Here is a 23403-nt window from a genome sequence, read left to right as displayed (position 1 = left end):
AAGATATAGTTCATTTCATTGCGATAAGTAATGATAAAGTTATAGACGAATGAATGGAAGGAGCGCTGAAAGGTGAAAATTGCTCTGGTGGTCAGGGGGTAAAACCCCTCAGTGGTGAAGTGGTTAAAGCATCTTTGACAGACAGATCTTTCCGGTAGTGCCTTTCTCTCGCAAGCCCAGCATCTTCTGCGGCGTTGTCTAGATCGCGATCTACTTCTTTCTCTATAGTGAGGAGAAGGACTTCGTCTGCGTGATCTTGATCTTGAACGCGTGCTCTTTTTGCTTTTGCGATGTTTCTTCGGGCTGAAACAAAACAAAAGAAGAGACCGCGTTTAGTTTTTAAACGATCGCATCGGGACAAAAAAGAGAACCTACCTGACCGCCCATACCTTTCCCGACGCTGGTCTAATGGTGGCGCAGCAGGAGTAACAGGAGCAGCAGAAGTTGCCGACGAAATGAAAGAAGAAAAAAGAGAAGACTGAGTGTCTCAGCAAGCGAAAAAAACTGCTACTGAATCAAACTTTGTACAATTTATAAAATAATCAAAATCAACCATGTATATATAAAAAAGGTTACCTTGCTGAGGTGTGGAGATATTTTGTTCCTCCTCCTCCATGACTTTAAGGAGCGATAGGGAAGTGTCCTTGCCCCTCCAATACACTCTCCCTGGCTATGGACGCCGGACGCCATGTATACAGGCTTTAAATATACCTCCAAAAGGTAGGAGGACATCCCCTAGCCTCCATTCTCCAATGGGAGATGCGCTTGAGCCGTCGCTATGGCGACCGCTCAGTTCCGCCTTCCTCCCCGCCACCTCTGCTTCCGGCAGAGAGCGATGGATACTGGGCGGAAGTGCGTCACCGGAAGTGACGTTTGCGCCTCACTAGCCGAGAACCAGGAAGTAGAAAGGTAAGGAAACTCCACTCTGCGCCCGACATAAGTCCCAATAGCATATTTAATGCTATATATCACACTCCGGGCAAACCTGAACCCGGCATATGCATAAGAAAAAGAAAAGCGGCTGTATAGGAAAACTTTTAGTCATTTAGACCCTATCGTTTCCTAAGCCTCCCTCCAAGGCCAGCAGATACGAGGGAACCGTGCTATATTATAGTACAGCGGTCATAGAAAAAAACAATATATATGCCACTCTTTAAGCAGCTAGGTAGGGCATACAAAATAAAAAGAAAAATTGCTAGGCAAACCTTGCCCCAACGTGGATCCAATGAGGTGAGGTGAGATCGAGAAAAAAAGACTGGGGGGAAGGAGGAGCTGTTAGAATTTATAATCACGGGATCCTATGGGGTAGAGAGGGGTGGGGCATCTACCCAAGTGTTATGACATGGAAGCATAGGGAAATTCTCCATTCTACTGGTAGCCAGTGCAGTGAGCGAAGGATCGGTGTAATGTGACAGTGGCGAGGCTGGTTTGTTAGCAATCTGGCAGCAGCATTCTGCACTAATTGCAGGCGACGCAGGTCCTTTTTGGGGAGGCCAGCATAAAGGGCATTGCAGTAGTCCAGCCGTGATGTGATGAAGGCGTGGACTAGGGTTGGAAGATCCTCTGGGGGAATCAGATGTTTAATCTTTGCAACGTTCTTCAGATGAAAGAAGGAAGATTTAACTACAGATGAAATTTGGTTTCTGAAACTGGTCAAACACTTACTGTTAGATTACCACACAACGTTTCAAAGCGATCGATTCCTTCTGAAAAGAATTGATTCAGATGGAATCGATTCTTATCACACACTGCGCATCAATTTCCAATATATTCCAGCAGGGAATCTGTTTAAAATCAATCGAACCACAGAGTTGCACTGTTTGATGCAGTGCAAACCTATCGGTACTCAATCTAATGTTGTGACTGGTTATAAGGGCTCTGCCTCTGACATGGGTGACTAGGGTTTGTATCCTGGCTAGAGTCAGTACCTATTCAGTAAGAAGCCCTTGGGCAAGACTCCCTAACACTGCAGGGTGGCCCTTAGTGGCTGCAGCTCTAAAGCACTTTGAGTCCAACAGGAGAAAAGCGCTATACAAATGTTAGGATTATTACCAATGCTCTTGCTCTGCCCCCAATCAAGCTATATTTTCCCTCCTGTCTGATTGATACTTTCATTTGATTTTTGGTCAAAAGTGATTGAAGATCAATCTGACATTTTGGGGAATCGATCCCTAGCAGGTACACTGAATCTGCAGAGAAACGAATGGGAAAATCGATGAGTGGATGGGCACCTTTAAAGCACATATTGATACGCCGACAATGAGCTGGGCGCAGGGGGTTCATTCCCAGTTAAATACTATTCCCCAAATCGGAGGGAGAAGTAATTTGGGGTCCAGCAATCGATAGATCCCTGAGTTACCCTTGCATGGGCCGGGTACTATAGCACTGGTGCTATAGTGGTGCCCAGCTTCGCTGCTTGGCACTGAGTGCCGTGAGCCAAAATCACCTGCTTCGCTTTTAGAACCTCAGGAGTTTTGTTTTTCTCTTTCTGTGCCCCTATCTGGGGGAATGAGAGGGCAGGTTCTAGCCTATTTCCTGTCTGAAGCAAACCACACCACCAGTAAGAAGTGTGGCCAGTATATGTTTTTCTCTGATTAAAACTGACCATTCATCGATTTTTACCGCCAGATTTGACCACTCTGGTCTAATCTACCGATTATCTATGACGCAGCGAGCTGCATTTAAATTTCAATCGATTAATTGCAAAAATCGATCAAAATTACGATCAAACAATAAATTTAAATCGTTTGGACACATTAAGGAATTGGCGCCCCCATATCGTTGCACTGAATTGAACAGTGCAATGCTACAGTTCAATAGATTTTCAATAGATCTCAGGGTATGATTTTCAATCTATTGAAAATCTGTGTGCAGCATATGAAGCGATTTGATGCTTCTCTTTTTTTCCCCACTTAAATGGTTAAGAATAAAGGGTTGTAAATGACACTTTCTCTTCAGTGGGACTGGAGTCAGACCTCCTGCCAACTAATTACAGGCCATAAAATTTCTGCATGCCAGAAAGTGCATAGAACAGGTAAAAAAGGTCAGTATATCAAAATTACTCCAAGTGGGAGCTGTAAAACAGTAAAGACTGTGTTGACATTTACCGTTTACATTAGCGATGGCTACTGCAATTTGATAAAGGGCTAGGCCCAAAACAGCGACTGTCATTGTATCACCATTCTTTATGCAATAAAAAAGCTTTAATACTATTTTGCCTAAGTGGTGCCAGTCTCTTTGGAGAAGTTTGGTGCCTGAACGTTCCAAGGGACACCGGGACGAAGACCGTGGCACACTGACTGTTTTTTTTTGTGGTGCTTCTCCTAAGCTGCTTTGCAAAATTGTCATGGGGACCCCTGGGATTCAAACTCCCCCTCCCTGTAGCCGAGCCCCCCCCCCCCCCCAGCACTACACAGCACCCAGCATGCCCCACAGAGGCACCACAACACCCAGCACGGCACCACAGCACCCAGCATGGCATTACAGCACCCAGTGTGCCCCGCAGAGGCACCATAGCATACAGCATGGCACTGTGGCAATGGGGGGTATGCTGGGTGCTATGCTGCCTCTATGTGGGCATATTGGGTGCTGTGATGTCCTGCTAGGTGCTGTGAGGCCTTTATGGGAGAATTCAGGGAGCTCTAGTTCTTCTATGGGGGCATGCTGGGAGTTGTGGTGCCTGAATAGGAGGGGCCTATGGGAGCATAGGAGGGGTTCCACTAGAAGGCCGGGGAATGCTATGGGGAGCAGCAGGTCAGCTCACCCAGCAGAAAGCCAGACCAGCCAGCACAGAAGCCAGGTAACTCTGCCTAGTTTAAAGCAGTGCTGGGCCGAAATTACGCATTAGCGTAATTACGCATCGTAATTCACTACAAATGCACCGTAAGCGTTACGTGTAAGGTTACGGTATTACGCGTAATTAATTACGCGTAGACTGTAGGTTACGTTATTACGCGTAACAAATTACGCGTAAGACAGTAAACTCCCATTGAAATTACACAGTCTGCCGTAATCGCGTAATATTACGCTCCCGTATAATATAAAAAAGCTGCCGACTTTAAGGGTTAATAGCAAAGCCCCCTTAAGTGCTAAGAGCCTCAAATTTGGAGAATATATTAAGGAGATCAGAAGGAATAAGAGGAACATTTTTTTTTTCAAAAAGACCTTATAGTTTTTGAGAAAATCGATGTTAAAGTTTCAAAGGAAAAATATATACATTTAAAAACCCGCCGACTTTAACGGTTAATAGCAAAGCCTGCTTAAAATTTAGGAACACCAAATTCACAGGGTATATTAAGGGGATCAGTGGGAATAAGAGGAAATTTTTTTTTTTCAAAAAGACCTTATAGTTTTTGAGAAAATCGATTTTTAAGTTTCAAGGGCAAAAATGTCTTTTAAATGCGGAAAATGTCCGTTTTTTTTGCACAGGTAACAATAGTGTTTTATTTTCATAGATTCCCCCAAGTGGGAAGAGTTTTACTTACTTCGTTCTGAGTGTGGAAAATATTAAAAAAAACGACGTGGGGTCCCCCCTCCCAGACCTCTTTAACCCCTTGTCCCCCATGCAGACTGGGATAGCCAGAATGCGGAGCACCGGCCGCGTGGGGCTCCGCACCCTGACTATACCAGCCCGCATGGTCCATGGATTGGGGGGTCTCGGAAGGGGAGGGGAAGCCAAGCTTTCCCCTCCCCCTCCGAGCCCTTGTCCAATCCAAGGACAAGGGGCTCTTCTCCACCTCCGATGGGCGGTGGAGGTGGAGGCCGCGATTTCCTGGGGGGGGTTCATGGTGGCATCTGGGAGTCCCCTTTAAAAAGGGGTCCCCCAGATGCCCACCCCCCCCTCCCAGGAGAAATGAGTATAGAGGTACTTGTACCCCTTACCCATTTCCTTTAAGAGTTAAAAGTAAATAAACACACAAACACATAGAAAAAGTATTTTAATTGAACAAAAAACATAACCACGAAAAAAGTCCTTTAATATTCTTAATTAACCATTAATACTTACCTGTCCCTTTAAAAGCCAGTTCCCATGCAATATCCTCGGAAATATACTAATCAGTTACAATGTAACAAAGTTGTTACAATGTAACAACTTTGTTACTTTGTAACTCCACCGCACCCGACGTCACTCGCTGCTCACCCGCCGGCCGCCGCATACACGCTAAGTCCCCGCCGGCTCCCGCCGTCCACTCCGCCCACACCTGTCACCCATATACATACTGGCACCTATGGGTGCCAGCATGTATATAGGTGACATGTGGGAGAGGCGGGGAGGGCAGCGAGAGCCGGCGGGACTTAGCGTCCTTCACCCAACAGAGCTCTGAGCTATATAGCTCAGAGCTCTCTAAAGCATCTTTGTATTTGGGCTCTTAGGAGCCCCATTGGTCCTTAGCAGACCAATGGGGTTCCTTTAAATCAGAAGGAACCCCATTGGTCTGCTAAGGACCAATGAGGCTCCTTGGAGCCCAAATACAAAGATGCTTTAGAGAGCTCTGAGCTATATAGCTCAGAGCTCTGTAGGGTGAAGGACGCTAAGTCCCGCCGGCTCTCGCTGCCCTCCCCGCCTCTCCCACATGTCACCTATATACATGCTGGCACCCATGGGTGCCAGCATGTATATGGGTGACAGGTGTGGGCGGAGTGGACGGCGGGAGCCGGCGGGGACTTAGCGTGTATGCGGCGGCCGGCGGGTGAGCGGCGAGTGACGTCGGGTGCGGTGGAGTTACAAAGTAACAAAGTTGTTACATTGTAACAACTTTGTTACATTGTAACTGATTAGTATATTTCCGAGGATATTGCGTGGGAACTGGCTTTTAAAGGGACAGGTAAGTATTAATGGTTAATTAAGAATATTAAAGGACTTTTTTCGTGGTTATGTTTTTTGTTCAATTAAAATACTTTTTCTATGTGTTTGTGTGTTTATTTACTTTTAACTCTTAAAGGAAATGGGTAAGGGGTACAAGTACCTCTATACTCATTTCTCCTGGGAGGGGGGTGGGCATCTGGGGGACCCCTTTTTAAAGGGGACTCCCAGATGCCACCATGAACCCCCCCCCCCAGGAAATCGCGGCCTCCACCTCCACCGCCCATCGGAGGTGGAGAAGAGCCCCTTGTCCTTGGATTGGACAAGGGCTCGGAGGGGGAGGGGAAAGCTTGGCTGCCCCTCCCCTTCCGAGACCCCCCAATCCATGGACCATGCGGGCTGGTATAGTCAGGGTGCGGAGCCCCACGCGGCCGGTGCTCCGCATTCTGGCTATCCCAGTCTGCATGGGGGACAAGGGGTTAAAGAGGTCTGGGAGGGGGGACCCCACATAGTTTTTTTTAATATTTCCCACACTCAGAACGAAGTAAGTAAAACTCTTCCCACTTGGGGGAATCTATGAAAATAAAACACTATTGTTACCTGTGCAAAAAAAACTGACATTTTCCGCATTTAAAAGACATTTTTGCCCTTGAAACTTAAAAATCGATTTTCTCAAAAACTATAAGGTCTTTTTGAAAAAAAATTTTTTCCTCTTATTCCCACTAATCCCCTTAATATACCCTGTGAATTTGGTGTTCCTAAATTTTAAGCAGGCTTTGCTATTAACCATTAAAGTCGGCGGGTTTTTAAATGTATATATTTTTCCTTTGAAACTTTAACATCGATTTTCTCAAAAACTATAAGGTCTTTTTGAAAAAAAATTTTTTCCTCTTATTCCTTCTGATCTCCTTAATATATTCTCCAAATTTGAGGCTCTTAGCAATTAAGGGGGCTTTGCTATTAACCCTTAAAGTCGGCGGCTACCTAACATTGATCCATGCGTCAACTTTTCCGCTTGGCAGCATGACCGCATTAATTGCTAGTAGGAATTTACGCGTAAGCCAATAACGTAACAACCTTAATTACGGTATTCTTACGCGTAATTGCGTAAGGGCTATGCGTAATTACAGACATGTACCGTAAATGAATGTCTACGCCGTAAGCGTAATTCCGTAATGCGTAATAGCGTAAAATTACGCGTAATGATCTGTAAGCGTAGTTTTTTCCATTACGCCCAGCACTGGTTTAAATCCTAGTTGAAGCCAGGAGCTGCTTAGTTCACTTTAAGCTTAGAATCAATGGTGCATGTAACCAGAGCTGGAACAAGGTCCTCCAGCACCCAAGGCTGAGACACCAAAGTGCGCCCCTCCATCCTTCCCACCCCAGCCATCACACACTGATTGCTATTAGACTAAAAGGCGCCCCAGGGCCCCCAATCCTCCCAACACCTTAATCTCTAGTTGTCTGGCTTGCAGTCACTGCCATGTATCCCCTTTTCATATTTTTCTCTGCTTCATACACAATAGGGGAATAGTAGCTGAGTCAGTTTTGCACCCCTTCCTACACTGCGCCCTGAGACTGGAGCCTCTCTCGCCTCTGCCTCGGCGCGGCCCTGCATGTAACCCAGCCCAGTTACAATTTGAACTCGGAATTTACGATGTCTCCCCATCACCAGAGTCTGCTTCATGTCATGTTGAGGATTCTATTGATCTTATCAATTTAGCCAGGATGCCTGGGAAAGCCTCCTCAGTAACAGTTGAGGCATCTAATTACATTCATGTTTGCTAAAGAATGTTTCTCCTCTGTATGTCAGTGTATATAAGCTGTGTTTTTCAGTTTTGGTCAGGAACCAGTCCGAAGAAGGCTTTTTATAAGTCAAAAGCTCACTGTTTATCCATCTCTAAGTTAGCCAATAAATGGTATCATCCTGATTCAAAACTCCTAGTTTAAGTCACACTGCCTGTTTATGTGATATGCTGCATTTTTTTTGAGGAAGGGGGGACTTTCATTAATGGAGAGGGGAGCTTCATCCAACATTTTGTTGGGCAGGCCTACTTAGACCGCTGTGGTAAGTTCATGTACATTAGGCTCCACCCATTACCACACCCACATTCCGGTGCATGGCCACATCCATTTTTCAGCTGGAGTGCCCAAAAGTGCCCCGGATCTCTTAGGAACCTAGCAATGCCCCTGTTAAATAATCTCTGTCCTGCAGGTCTCTTCCATGCTTGACAGTCGTACAATCTTTGCTGACATTCACTGGCTCCTGATCACATGATTTCCATCGGTCATGTGATTAGGAGGCAGCGAATGGCAGCAGAGAGTATGTGGCTGTGATGCATGGAAAAGCATCACACCTGCTCTCTGCGCTACTCTGCATGCGGGTGAGGAGAGGGAAGGGTGGGTACTTACAGCCCCCGGGCCCCCTGCCAGTGCTGGGCCGAAATTACGCATTAGCGTAATTACGCATCGTAATTCACTACAAATGCACCGTAAGCGTTACGTGTAAGGTTACGGTATTACGCGTAATTAATTACGCGTAGACCGTGGGATACGTTTTTACGCGTAACAAATTACGCGTAAGACAGTAAACTCCCATTGAAATTACACAGTCTGCCGTAATCGCGTAATATTACGCTCCCGTATAATATAAAAAAGCCGCCGACTTTAAGGGTTAATAGCAAAGCCCCCTTAAGTGCTAAGAGCCTCAAATTTGGAGAATATATTAAGGAGATCAGAAGGAATAAGAGGAACATTTTTTTTTTCGAAAAGACCTTATAGTTTTTGAGAAAATCGATGTTAAAGTTTCAAAGGAAAAATATATACATTTAAAAACCCGCCGACTTTAACGGTTAATAGCAAAGCCTGCTTAAAATTTAGAAACACCAAATTCACAGGGTATATTAAGGGAATCAGTGGGAATAAGAGGAAAATTTTTTTTTTCAAAAAGACCTTATAGTTTTTGAGAAAATCGATTTTTAAGTTTCAAGGGCAAAAATGTCTTTTAAATGCGGAAAATGTCAGGTTTTTTTGCACAGGTAACAATAGTGTTTTATTTTCATAGATTCCCCCAAGTGGGAAGAGTTTTACTTACTTCGTTCTGAGTGTGGGAAATATTGAAAAAAAAACGACGTGGGGTCCCCCCTCCCAGACCTCTTTAACCCCTTGTCCCCCATGCAGACTGGGATAGCCAGAATGCGGAGCATCGGCCGCGTGGGGCTCCGCACCCTGACTTTACCAGCCCGCATGGTCCATGGATTGGGGGGTCTCGGAAGGGGAGGGGCAGCCAAGCTTTCCCCTCCCCCTCCGAGCCCTTGTCCAATCCAAGGACAAGGGGCTCTTCTCCACCTCCGATGGGCGGTGGAGGTGGAGGCCGCGATTTCCTGGGGGCAGGGTTCATGGTGGCATCTGGGAGTCCCCTTTAAAAAGGGGTCCCCCAGATGCCCACCCCCCCTCCCAGGAGAAATGAGTATAGAGGTACTTGTACCCCTTACCCATTTCCTTTAAGAGTTAAAAGTAAATAAACGCTCAAACACATAGAAAAAGTATTTTAATTGAACAAAAAACATAACCACGAAAAAAGTCCTTTAATATTCTTAATTAACCATTAATACTTACCTGTCCCTTTAAAAGCCAGTTCCCACGCAATATCCTCGGAAATATACTAATCAGTTACAATGTAACAAAGTTATTACAATGTAACAACTTTGTTACTTTGTAACACCACCGCACCCGACGTCACTCGCCGCTCACCCGCCGGCCGCCGCATACACGCTAAGTCCCCGCCGGCTCCCGCCGTCCACTCCGCCCACACCTGTCACCCATATACATGCTGGCACCCATGGGTGCCAGCATGTATATAGGTGACATGTGGGAGAGGCGGGGAGGGCAGCGGAGCCGGCGGGGACTTAGCGTCCCTTCACCCGACAGAGCTCTGAGCTATAGCTCAGAGCTCTCGAAAGCATCTTTGTGTTTGGGCTCCAAGGAGCCCCATTGGTCCTTAGCAGACCAATGGGGTTCCTTCCGCCTCTCCCACATGTCACCTATATACATGCTGGCACCCATGGGTGCCAGCATGTATATGGGTGACAGGTGTGGGCGGAGTGGACGGCGGGAGCCGGCGGGGACTTAGCGTGTATGCGGCGGCCGGCGGGTGAGCGGCGAGTGACGTCGGGTGCGGTGGTGTTACAAAGTAACAAAGACATTTTTGCCCTTGATACTTAAAAATCGATTTTCTCAAAAACTATAAGGTCTTTTTGAAAAAAATTTTTTTCCTCTTATTCCCACTGATCCCCTTAATATACCCTGTGAATTTGGTGTTTCTAAATGTTAAGCAGGCTTTGCTATTAACCGTTAAAGTCGGCGGGTTTTTAAATGTATATATTTTTCCTTTGAAACTTTAACATCGATTTTCTCAAAAACTATAAGGTCTTTTTGAAAATTTTTTTCCTCTTATTCCTTCTGATCTCCTTAATATATTCTCCAAATTTGAGGCTCTTAGCACTTAAGGGGGCTTTGCTATTAACCCTTAAAGTCGGCGGCTACCTAACATTGATCCATGCGTCAACTTTTCCGCTTGGCAGCATGACCTTACGCATTAATTGCTAGTAGGAATTTACGCGTAAGCCTATAACGTAACAACCTGAATTACGGTATTCTTACGCGTAATTGCGTAAGGGCAATGCGTAATTACAGACATGTACCGAAATTGATTGTCTATGCCGTAAGCGTAATTTCGTAATGCGTAATAGCGTAAAATTACGCGTAATGATCCGTAAGCGTAGCTTTTTCCATTACGACCAGCACTGCCCCCTGCAATTCTTCTAGGTTACTGTCATGAGCATATTGTCTTAACAAATAGAACCTGCTTAGTTTCCAAATGTTGGTATATCAGCCATGGAATATGTGGCCAGCACCACGGAATATGTTGGCCAGCACCACGGAATATGTGGTCAGCACCACGGAATATGTTGGCCAGCACCATGGAATATGTTGGCCAGCACCACGGAATATGTGGCCAGCACCACGGAATATGTTGGCCAGCACCACGGAATATGTTGGCCAGCACCACGGAATATGTTGGCCAGCACCACGGAATATGTGGCCAGCACCAAGGAATATGTGGCCAGCACCACGGAATATGTGGCCAGCACCACGGAATATGTGGCCAGCACCACGGAATATGTGGCCAGCACCAAGGAATATGTGGCCAGCACCACGGAATATGTTGGCCAGCACCACGGAATATGTTGGCCAGCACCACGGAATATGTTGGCCAGCACCACGGAATATGTTGGCCAGCACCACGGAATATGTTGGCCAGCACCACGGAATATGTTGGCGCTTTATAAATCAATAATAATAATTCCCATTGAAACAATAAAGTGTTTGGAATTAGTAGACGGAAATGCTGTATTTTTGCTATTTAGGAATAGGATAGTAGATATAACCAATAAACTCCAATTCTTTTCAAGAAACCTTCCCCCGCACTCCCCCTGGCCGCTAATCCAACATGCAAGCGCATGCATGCCTGCTGCGCGACCCTTTCCTTCACTTTGTGGGGTGGACGGCTTGTGCTCTGCACATCATGTATTTAGCTGCTGTGCGCACAGTTGCATCCACGCCGTGCATTGCAACCGCCTATTAGGTATATAGATTCTTTATCTCATCAGTTGATTTTCACTTAAGGTTTAACTTAACCTTCCTCTGTATGACCTGGTATTTCTGAGTCTGAAAGCTAGTAGTTTTATTCGTTCTTAAAGTGAACTCGAGGGGAAAATAAACTGATAAGATAAACAATTGTAATTATGCTCCTACTCCTAAAAATGACCTTTTTAGATAGCCCATGGTTTTATTTTATATTTAAACAATTAAAAAACTAGATTGAATGTTTTGTTGCCTTTGCTCCGTGGCAGCCTAATACGTGCCCCAGAGTTAGAAAATGGTCCACAGTTCATGTATCTTATATCTCCTGTCCCTGCATTCAGAAGTTGTATTGTGCCAGGACAACTTGTATGGCCGTAATTTGCTTATCAGTGAGGTTTACTATATTTCCGACAAGGTACTGACAGAAAGCTGTCACTTCCATGCCTAGAAATTAACTCTTTCAGGGCCCGTTCACACTATAAGCAGGGCCGATTCAAGTAACAATTAGGCCCTAGGGCAAAATTAGCCTGGGGGCCCCCCAACAGACCCCCCCAACCAAAAAGCGTCATTAGATGCCCTTTGTTGTAGCCAAATTTTCCGCCTGGGCCCAAGAGCTGGCTGCTGACCCTCCCCCAATCACCTCCCAACTTAACAGACTTTGCAGAGTCCCTGGGGAGCAACAGTTAAGATGGAGAGGGACACCTTAGGGGCCCCCACAGGCTCCGGGTCCCTGGGGCAATTGCCCTTTTTTTCCTATGGTAGCTCCGGCCCTGACTATAAGCTTTTTAAACGCTAGAGATTTTAAAAGCTCCTGCTAATGCAATGCTATGGGGGATTTTTACAAAATCACAGCGCTCCATTGTGCGCACACACATAGGATAACATTAGCAGGAGATTTTAAAATCACAAGCGCTCAGAAAAGCTCTCATAGTGTGAACCAGCCCTCAGATAGCAAAATAAAACAGTAAAACAGGTTATTAATATGTTTAGTACTGTACATACGCATGTTTATCTCATCATGTCACATGTCACCTCGGTTACACTTTAACGTTGATCAAACTTGATGGACGTATGACTTTTTCTTGAACCAAAGCATGTAACGGTAGCCCCCATATTTCTATCATCACGGTCCAGTTTTAGTGCTTATAGGTTCTCTCTGTGGGTGTCGACGTAATCCACCCCCTCCCCCCTCCTCTTCAGTTACATGACTGTAACACACACCATGGTGAACACAGTTGTCATGCCTGGGTGTTTACATTATATACATTGGCCGAGAACATGCTAAGTTGCGTTAAATAAAGTAAGGACAAAAATAACTTGCATAACACGATATCGTTGCACGAGTTTTATTATTGTACCGCCGAGAGTCAGAGGAGAGTATAATTTACGTGACTGAGGCTCTGAATGGAAATAATAAGGAATGCGACAGGAAATGTGTCAATTCATTAAAAGGCTCCAGATTATTCGTGTCCAGGCAGATATATTCTATAGAGAGAGTTTTGTGACCGCTCCCTTCTCTCTTGCAGACTGCCTGCTGATGCTGGTGTACAAGGACAAGTCAGAGAGGACGAAAGGGCACAAGGAGAAGAGCAGCGTCACCCTGGAGGACATCTGTGGGCTGGACGCTGGCCTCTGCTATGAGGGGATAAACCACACCATGGCCATTATCTGCTTCTCACAAGTTGTCATGCTGGGGTTTGATAATAGGGACATCATGAATGCTTGGGATGTACGGATACGGTACAGCCTAGGAGAAGGTAAATGACTTGTCTCTGCCGAAAACACCAACCATTGCTGGTAAAGACTTACTAGTATGGCCCTTTTCTCCTGAGTTTCTGAGTTTTTTCCTTGGAGATAATTTTTCACCTCATCTAAGGCTGAAATCAAATCAAGACTGCTGTCCCCCTTTTCGTGGAGATTTGTTGACTACTCCCCCCCCCACACACTATTCAGTTAACCCCCATCATGAGGGGCCCGGCAAAGAAGGATATTCCCCCAGGCAATCTAGGCAGGGTCTGGTCATGTACATAATTAATGTAGAGTGGCAGCCAGGGCCGGATTTCCACAAGGCACTGTAGGCACATGCCTACAGGCGCCTTATGTGGGAGAGGTGGCCTCTTCTCCTCAGATCACTGATCTCAGAGCTAACAGTGTAATTCCTTTCCTGCCTCATATCACTGACCTTAGGCACTTACACCCTAATCCTTGTCTTATGTCACGAAGGATGATTTGAGACAGTGATTAGAGTGTAAGATTCTAAGGACAGTTAGTGGCAGTTAGGCAATGATTAGAGTTCCGAATATTTTTACTTGGGGCATGGCCTGTGTTCAGGGGCAGAGTGCCTACAGGCCTCTGAGTTGTAATTCTGGCCCTGGTGGCAGCAGACCATTATATATTACTTCCTCCTGGCGGCAGGATAGGCCTTCTTTGCTCCAGCTCATTGCCACGCAGCCAATCACCATGCGGCTCTCGCATGACATGCAGAGACTGGAACCACAAGGCAATTGGCTGCACAGCGTGTCGATGAGCTGGAGTGAAGCAAACCAGTCCTGCTGCAGGGAGCAGGTAATATATAGCACTCCTATCTATGCCTCTCTGTTGGGACTTAATCCCTCGGGTGACAGTTTGAGCCAAGCTCTGTACAGATGCGTTGCGGGACTACAGCCTTCTGTAGCTATGGAGAGGTGCACAATGGAGCTGGAGGGGTTAGGAGGAGATGGCCCCAGTGAGTGCTCAGCCGAGATGATACACTGATCAAGATTTCTCAGCGATGCCTCGGGGCAGCAGTACTCACACTAGACTCTCTCTTCAGCCGATCCTCCCTGCCAATAACCGATTGTTGCCGGTAATTTAATGCATGGCAACAACATCAAAAGCAAATGGCTATCGTAGAAGTCTTCCACATTACTTGCTGGAGGTCGGGGGCCCTTAATCAATTAACCTTTTTTCCTCAGGTTTTTCCAGGAGATAATTTGTCATCTTCTCTTTAAAATTAAAATAGTTTCTCAGCACTCTGCAATAGAAGAAGTGCCAAAAAGTAGGTGAAAAAGTAATATTAAAAATTATTTTGAATATTTTCTTCCTAAGTGGTGGTTTAAAGGGCATTTTACGAAAACATAATCAGCCAGGAGAAAACTAAGGAGAGAAAGTTAAAGGAAAACTGCAGTGAGAGGGATATGGGGGCTTCCATATTTATTTCCTTTTAAACAATGCCAGTTGCCTGGCAGCCCTGCTGATCTATTTGGCTGCAGTAGTATCTGAATCACACCAGAAACAAGCATACAACTAATCCTGTCAGATCTGACAATAAATGTCAGAAATGCCTGATCTGCTGCATGCTTGTTCAGGGTCTGTGGCTAAAAATATCAGAGGCAGAGGATCCGCAGGACAGCCAGGCAACTGGTATTGCTTAAAATAAATAAACATGGCAGCCTTCACACACCTCTCCCTTCAGTTGTCCTTCAACTGCATATGGGCCTCAAAGTCTTACACGTTGCTGCAATCGTGAATCATGCAACTACATTACCCGACTGACTTCAGAAAGCCATGGATGGTGAATATAAATACTGATCATTATTTCAACTGTCTTCCTCAGTCATTTGTAATATAATGAGGAACTTTTTTTTCCCATGGAAAGAGCTTTGATCAGCTAGAGCCAGTGTCGCTAATTAGTCAGAGCAGCTTGGGCATAATTAGGATGCTAAAATATATTTCACAGTTATTTCCAATCAATCTGACAGTCGCTATTTTATACTTGGATTATCCAATCAGCACATTTGGTACTGTATATAAAGGAGATTAAGACATTTCAAGAACTGTATGAATGAAACTCCTGCATCTCTAAGTTAACTACCGATAGTCTGTTAGTTACGGTACGCAAAGTATTTTTACTTCTCACAGATTTCATCATCCACAAGGCAATTCTAGAAAGTTGCCTAGGGCCCGGAGAGAGTACACAATTTTTCTTTTGAAAAGGTACATTTAATAGTGATTGTTCACCCATCATGACACCACAATAGGCTGCAAACAAGGCAAAAATTAAAAGCAAAAAAAAAAAAATGTCCCCTCCATTGCATACATGTAAATTTGGGCGCAGGGCAAAGCTTAAAAATGACTCACTCTGCTCCTGCAAAAGTGCTGGTGACGTTGATTACTTTTCCCCCTCCAGGACGCCAATACTCAGACGAAAGACATCACCTCCAATATTTTACCCTCTTAAAGGAGTTATCAGGGAAAAAAAAGAGTTTCACTTGCCTGGGGCTTCTACCAGCCCCATACAGCCATCCTGTGCCCTCGTAGTCACTCACTGCTGCTCCAGTCCCCCGCCGCCAGCTAGTTTCATTTTTGCCAAGCTCGGAGTCGCCGGGCAGCATTGCGACCATTTTTATGCATTCCCACTGGTGCAGGAACATTAACACATTCATGCTAAAGTGAAAAAATGTTCGCGTTACACCGCTAACACGAAAAATGTATGTGTTAATGTTCCTGCACTAGCGGGAATGCGTAAAAATGGTTGCAATGCAGCCAGCCGACCCCGAGGTCAGCAAAAACGAAACTAGCTGGCGGCGGGGGACTGGAGCAGCAGTCAGTGACTACGAGGGCACAGGATGGCTGCATGGGGCTGGTAGAAACCCCAGGTAAGTGAAACTCTTTTTTTTTTCCTGATAACTCCTTTAAGCTGTATTTATTTACTGACTGAAATATAAGTCTACCCAGCAAAGTTAATGGCTGCAATTGGGGCTCTGGAGTGGTTAATGACTGCACTGCATATATTATTGCAGCCATTAACCCCTCCTGTCCCTCAAGTGCAGCCAATAACTCCTCCAGGTCCCCAAGTACAGCAATTATTTCACTCCCCTTCCTGGAGCCCAGTATTTTCCCCTGCCCAGTTCCCTTCTTGTTAATTGCTATGGCCAGGATTTTCAGCCCTGTTTTTTTGTTAGCATTTCTTTTCTCAAGAAAGTGTCACTTACTACTGGGTATATTGCTGCAAATGGGAATGTCACTAATAGTAGTACACACATTACCCAGTGTTGCTCGTGACTCGTGTATAAGTCGACCCCTATACTATTATTTAGTGAGTCAAACATAAATTTCTAGACTTACAGTATAGTCGAGTATATAATTCAACTGCCAGCTATTGCTGGTGGCCAATGGCCAATGGCCAAATTAGGCTATGTTTATAGTAATTATGGCTCTGTCTTTTGACAACGCCCCATTTACCGTCTATACAGCTATAGCCATAATTCACATTACAGCCTATGGCGGCGCATGATGCGCCAAATTTTTTGCACCATTTTGGCTGTCTCGCCCTCCATCAGTCCCCTTCTTTACAATGGTGACCTCTCCTCATTCCCACAGAGCTACCAGATGGATAAAAGTCCTGGAAGTAGCCCAAGAATAGATGTCTTCAACAGAATGCTTTAGGACATCCACCTATTATATACGGTAGTTTTCCTTAATATAAACCAGCTCTTGATGCACATAGTTTATCCAATGCATTCTTTTTGGAGGTCAGGCTCTGTTCCAATAAATGATTAATAATTTCCTTGCATTGCATGTGCTGCAAGAACCCAAAACTGCAGCCTGTGGTGTGGCTGACTACGAATGTCATCCATTGCAGCCGCTAATAGCCTCGTAAGGCAACATTTCTACCAGTAAACATTTGTGCAGTGATGATGCAGAGAGAAGACGTCCTTGAACTGTTCCCATCACCACACACAATGCAAAGCATGCAGGCAGACAGCCATCTGTCAGTGCACTTGCAAAATGCAGTGCTGTCCTACTTACATAACAAAGCTGTACATGTAGGTGAAGGACCTCTTTTGTGCATAGTAAATTCATACTTGTGGTGATTACAGATTACATGACTCTATTCATAAATCAGTTCCCACCCCAGTAGAGTAATTTAAATGTCCTTCCACAGTTTATGTAATGGTAGCCATTAGCTCAGAACCGGAGTCAGTGGAAATTTTGGGTTGATTGATTTCAGGCAATGTCAATTAATCGGATCATCCAAGTTACGATACCACGAGTTCTGTTTCTATTTACTGTTCTAGAACTTCAAAAATGTGTTGGTGCTCATCTGACCACTTCTACCACCTCAGTTCACAGATTCCATGTCGGAGTGCTGCCTGGCACCAAGCTGGAAAGTGGACCTGCCACGCTACATCTGTGTAATGACATCTTAGTTCTTGCAAGAGACCTTCCACCGATTGTTATTGGACAGTGGAAGTTAACAGACTTGAGACGTTACGGTGCTGTGCCAAATGGCTTTGTATTTGAAGGAGGAACACGATGTGGATACTGTAAGTACCATGTTGTGCATGTGTATACTGTATGTATATTCATATGGTGGATTGTCATCAGTAGCAAGTATAATTTATGGAATTCATCCTAACTAGAGAGATCACACCAATCTCTGTCGATCTGTGGATATTGTTTTTTGTTTGGTTGGCTTTCAGACTGGATTTTAATTATTTTTATTGGGCATATTTTGTGTCTTTAGTGTTCCTGATTAATAAAACTTTCTTATTTTATACAGCTAGATTTGATACACTATTTTGGCTAAAGGGTGACTTATTCGTTTCATGTTGAATATGAGGTTGTCTCAACTGGGCTGTTTTTCTTGGATTCTTGATGAGATGTAGTTGTGGAGACAGTGGACAGTCCATGTTATGCTCATGGTGTTGGAGATGATTGTACTATCGCTACCAATTGCCTACAGTAGTAATATGTAATGTTGGTGTTTGAATCCAGGACCCAGTGGTTTGTAACCTGCACACATGCATTAAGCATAATTTCAGCACCAAACAGCAAGATAGGGTACGTTTTATTTAACTCCCATACTTCTTCCTTCCAGCATGGAAAGACAAGGTACTGGAGTTAAATTAAATGCACCCCGTCCTGCTGTTTGGTTCTGAAATGATGCTGAATGCGTGTGTTTGAGTTCCAGTTCTGAACACGTGGTTCCCAATATGAACACCAACACTAGTAATATGGAAGGTATAGCACTTACTATAATATAATGGCTGCTGTGTGTAAGAGTAGCCGTGGACCCAGGGCCGGTTCAAAGTCCGATGGGGCCCTGACCAGGGCAAAGGTAACCTGGGGCCTTCCCTGCAAACTCAGCCCCCAGGACCCCCAAAACTGGCTGCTGCCACCCAATCTCCCCCCTTAACTCCTATGTGCTCCCTGGGGCCCATGCACAATACCAGAAAGGTATCTTACCTGTCCCGGCAGCTGGAACGCTGCTCACGTCTTTTTCCTGCTGCCTGCATCCCGCTGTCTGCCTCTTGTGACTGGCGCATGATAAATGTAAGTGTAATGACTTACGCCGGTCACAAGAGGCAGGCACCATAAAGAAGACCAGGAGCACAAAGGATCGGAACTGGGACAGGCGAGATACCAATCAGGGCTGGGCTGAGGCAGAGGCGAAAGAGGCTCCAGCCTCAGGGCACAGTATAGGAAGGAGCGCACAAGCCACTTAACTATCATTACCCTATTGTGTTTGAAGTAGATAGAAATAAGAAAAGGGGATACATGGCAGTGGCTGCAAGCCAGATAACTAGTGATTAAGGTGTTAGGGGCCCTGGGATACCCTCAGTCTAATAGCAATTAGTGTGTGATGGCTGGGGTGGGAGGGATGGAGGGGCACACTTTGGTGTTTTAGCCTGGGGTGCTGGAGGACGTTGTCCCAGCTCTGATACCAATGTTGCTATTATGCAGGGGCCCCAGAAAGCACATAACACTTAAGTGGGAGGTCGTGGGCCCAGCAGTGCTGGGAGGCAATTGGCTTAATGGAAGTGCTGACCCTGCGTGGACCTATACAAGCTCCAGTGGGCAGACTGGCTTTAGTAAACATTGTTTTACTTAATCAAACAGCAAATTTCACATCATTGTGATCAACACCCAGGTATGTCCATTCGTAGATACATGCAGAAACATGGTCTCTGTATGTCTATGTCTAATGTCCCTGCAGACCACACTAGCGTTGCATTGCTGAAATTAGCAACGCATAAGTGTGGACAGGCCCTAAAGCTGGTAAACACGTCAGTTGAAAATCTTTGCAAACCGAAGGAGTCAATCTGCTGCATAGGTTTGGCAGGAAGGTTTGAATTGTTCTAATGATGTTGTATGCAAGCAAACGATCAGTTCATGCAGCAGAGCCAAGACATGCTTTTGTAGTCTATTTATGTCCTTCTTTTTTAACGAATGCTCTGTACACACAAAAATTAAGAAACATCTGGCGAGGGGATCTGGGTGATCTGCGGGGATGTATTTGAATGATTGAGAGACGAATATCTTTCATCGCTATCTCTGGAGGTCTTGCACAGAAGGTTGGAATAAGTGGACAATTTATGTGGACAAATTGTGCCTTCATAAATTTGAGGAGTCTTATAGCTGAGAGGCCATGTTCACAGTGCTCAATTGCATTGCAGAATAATTCTGCATGTCAATTCACTGCCCATACAATTCTATAGGCCTGTTCACTATAACGGATCGCATTATTCTAACGCGATCCATGCAGGCTGTGCATTAAAGTCTATGGCCAGTCTCCATTGCAGTTCATACTCATTTTAACATATGCGTTATGCAACTGACCATTGTGAACTGACCCAATGCGAGGGTCGCACCGCAAAGCCAAAAACAGCCTTCGTGGATTTCAGCATTAATACGTGGTAATCCGCATCTGGCAGCAGGCCAAGCAGGAAGTGAGACGGTCTACCACTCACTTCCTGTGGCTGAAAAGACGAATTGCGCGGAAGTGTATTGAAAAAAATACGCTTCCGCGCATGCCCTCCACAATGCTACAGTGCAAATTTTTAACAATATACAAGTCGCCATAGACTTACAGGACTTCCGGTCCACCGCAAGTCGCCGTGCAAGTTGACCAGTAATGTAGGTATGCACTCGCGTCGGGTATGCGGCGAAAAAGTCACTTCCGTTGCTTCGCGTTGGTATAAAATGCCTTATAGACTTTCATTGGCGTAGCGTTGGTCTGCGGCAAAAACAGGCCAACGCAATGCCACAGTGTGAAAGGGGCCTGAGAATTTAGTAAACTAAGCACAAATGGTGAACCAATTCAACAGTCACCCTTATATAAATAGACTTTGTAATACGCTTTTTCTGTTCTCTGTCTGCTTTGTGACATGGATCCTAGTCTTTCCTTCAGTGACTGTTTTTCTCCTTGAAGCCCTCACAGCTCCATTACTGAATATTCTTTATTACATAATCCTTTCACCTACTTCAAAGAAGAAACTGACACCACTTGACTTAAGATCTTCCCAGCCTACATATAAGTGTCCACTCCTCCTACCACCCTCATCATTCTATGTCAGTTCAAAGTCAGCTGCTGGATCTGACATGAACTGACACCAGTGTGAAATCTCTGGCCCTAGATACAGTATGTATGTTGCTCTCTTCATGGGCATCCATCAACAGCAAGTATCTCAGATGCCTTCTCTGTCTGTAATTGTCTTTCTTTCATTTCCATCTCTAGCAAGTTGACCTTTAATTTTGCATGACTTTATAGCGAAAGGCTTCAAAGTGCATAAAGAACAAGATAGACAACCCATTATTATTTGATTATTTAAAATAAACAAGCAAACAGAAATATACATTTAAAAAAAAAAAAAAAGGCAACAGCTGAAATAGCTGGGGGCATCTTCAGAATATAGAATGCAGCATCCAGACTCCAAGCCAATGAGCCCTCCCCGCAGCTTACACATCTGCCCAGTACTGCTAACTCTTCACTGGTTGTAAGTAAAATAAAATGGAGAATCTACGTTAAGGTCTACCTGCAGGGGCGCTGCTAGCCCCAAAGATCAGTGGCACGTGCCCCGGATGTCAGCTGTGATGCCTCAATGGCAGGCATGCTGGGAGCTGTGGTGCATCAATCTGGGTTATGCTGGGTGCCTCGCTATGTGGGCATACTGGTTGCTGTGGTGCCATGCTAGGCACTGTGATGCCTTTATGGGGGTATGCAGGGAGCTGTGGTTCTTCTATGGGGGCATGCTGGGAGTTGTGGTGCCTCAATGGGGAACCCATGGGAGCATTTGGGAGGGAGTCCACTAGAAGGTCAGGGGTGTTTTTAGGCATAGGCATTACAGGCCACTGCCTGGAGTGCCATTGGTCCTGGGGGGCACCATGTGGCTGATTAAGTTCAGCCCCTGATCTTAGCCCCACCCCAAACTAAGCCACACCTACCAAATTAAGCCACGCCCCACAGTTTTTTGTATATCATTCTGTCCCCTTGTGCCACCCTCAGTCCCCCTGTGCCACCATTGTCCCCCTGTGTGTCCCTCTGCACCTCCTTTTGTCTCCCTTTGTGCCTCCTTCTGTCTCCTTGTGCCACCTTTAGTCCCCTTATGCCACCTCTGCCCCCTGTGCATCCAGAGATAGATTAAAGTGATATGGTGCCCTAGGCAGGTAACGACTTATGGGCCCACACTTGATGGCCACCTAGCTTTTTTGGCAAGACACAGACAAGTAATGTTTACTGCACTGGCGGGGCACATTGGACATTGGTGGTACAGCGTCGGGGTTTCGTCGATTGTCTCGATATTGCCTGCTGTTACTGATACGAACTCGATTGACCACGAAGGCCCAACATCTTGCAGCATGTCTGATCTGCACTTTGCGGCACCGATTTTAATCCGATTCGATAATAATTATCAAATCAGACGACCACCAAGTTGATAGATGTATGGCCACCTTAAAGGGATACTGTAGGGGGGTCGGGGGAAAATGAGCTGAACTTACCTGGGGCTTCTAACGATCCCCCGCAGACATCCTGTGTTGGCGCAGCCACTCACCGATGCTCCGGCCCCGCCTCCGCTTCACTTCTGGCATTTCTGACTTTAAAGTCAGAAAACCACTGCGCCTGCGTTGCCGTGTCCTCGATCCCGCTGATGTCATCAAGAGCGCACAGCGCAGGCCCAGTATGGTCTGTGTCTGCGCAGTACACTCCTGGTGACATCAGCGGGAGCGAGGACACGGCAATGCAGGCGCAGTGGTTTTCTGACTTTAAAGTCAGAAATTCCAGAAGTGAACCGGAGGCGGGGCCGGAGCATTGGGGAGTGGCTGCGCCAACACAGGATGTCTGCGGGGGACCATTAGAAGCCCCAGGTAAGTTCAGCTCATTTTACCCCGACCCCCCTACAGTATCCCTTTAAGAGTAACTGTCGGGCATAAAATCAATTCTTTATTTTTATCTGGTAAACAAACACAGAACATTTATATTGCACTTTTCTCCTGGCAGACTCAAAGCGCCAGAGCTGCAGCCACTAGGACGCGCTCTATAGGCAGTAGCAGTGTTAGGGAGACTTGCCCAAGGTCTCCTACTGAATAGGTGCTGGCTTACTGAACAGGCAGAGCCGAGATTCGAACCCAGGTCTACTGTGTCAGAGGCAAAGCCCTTAACTATTACGCTATCCAGCCACTACTAAAGATACTAACCAGGCAATCCAAAAGTTAAAATCACTAATACTTTGCTTGTTGATAAATGATGATAAATGACCAGTTTACATGCCTCTTATTTGGTACACCCAAAATTTGGTACACAAAAAGGAAGTTGCAGGGCATGCTGGGTTGTTGTTTTTTGCTTCTGTACTTCCCCTCAGACTTAACTAAAGCAGCCTGATTGGCTGAAGCCTCTTTCCCTTCTGTTTTCTCCTCCCACACCTCTGTTCCTCTCTGATTGGCCAATATTTCTCATGCTGAGACAATACACTTTCTATAGTGAAGGGTGGAAAAATCAGGCAGAGGAGAGTAAGGGAAGAAATTACATCAGAATTGGCTTCAAAATAGCCACAGTTAAAATGGGAAATGCTAAGAAGGATTTTCTCTTTTTTTTACTGTAAAAAATCACTCAAATCAAAATGTGGACAGTGCAATACATACGTTATGTAAGTAGAGCAAGTATTTATCTACTTATATATGTGTTGTTGTTT

General features: G+C 45.5%; 1 protein-coding gene across 2 annotated transcripts in view; it reads left to right on the top strand.

Annotated features, from left to right (window-relative positions):
• DOK7 (docking protein 7) overlaps window positions 1-23403 on the top strand; it is a 214803-nt gene that overhangs the window by 31626 nt on the left and 159774 nt on the right. For both annotated transcript variants that reach the window (XM_068267203.1, XM_068267194.1), the window contains exons 3-4: window positions 12976-13206; window positions 17557-17757. In XM_068267203.1, the coding sequence (XP_068123304.1) occupies window positions 12976-13206; window positions 17557-17757 (432 nt within the window). The remainder of the gene's footprint in view (window positions 1-12975; window positions 13207-17556; window positions 17758-23403) is intronic.

Source organism: Hyperolius riggenbachi, chromosome 1 (assembly GCF_040937935.1).
Source record: "Hyperolius riggenbachi isolate aHypRig1 chromosome 1, aHypRig1.pri, whole genome shotgun sequence".
Classification (NCBI taxonomy): Eukaryota; Metazoa; Chordata; class Amphibia; order Anura; family Hyperoliidae; genus Hyperolius; species Hyperolius riggenbachi.
The sequence above is the reverse complement of the archived record's forward strand: the minus strand, read 5'-3'. Positions and strand labels throughout refer to the sequence as shown.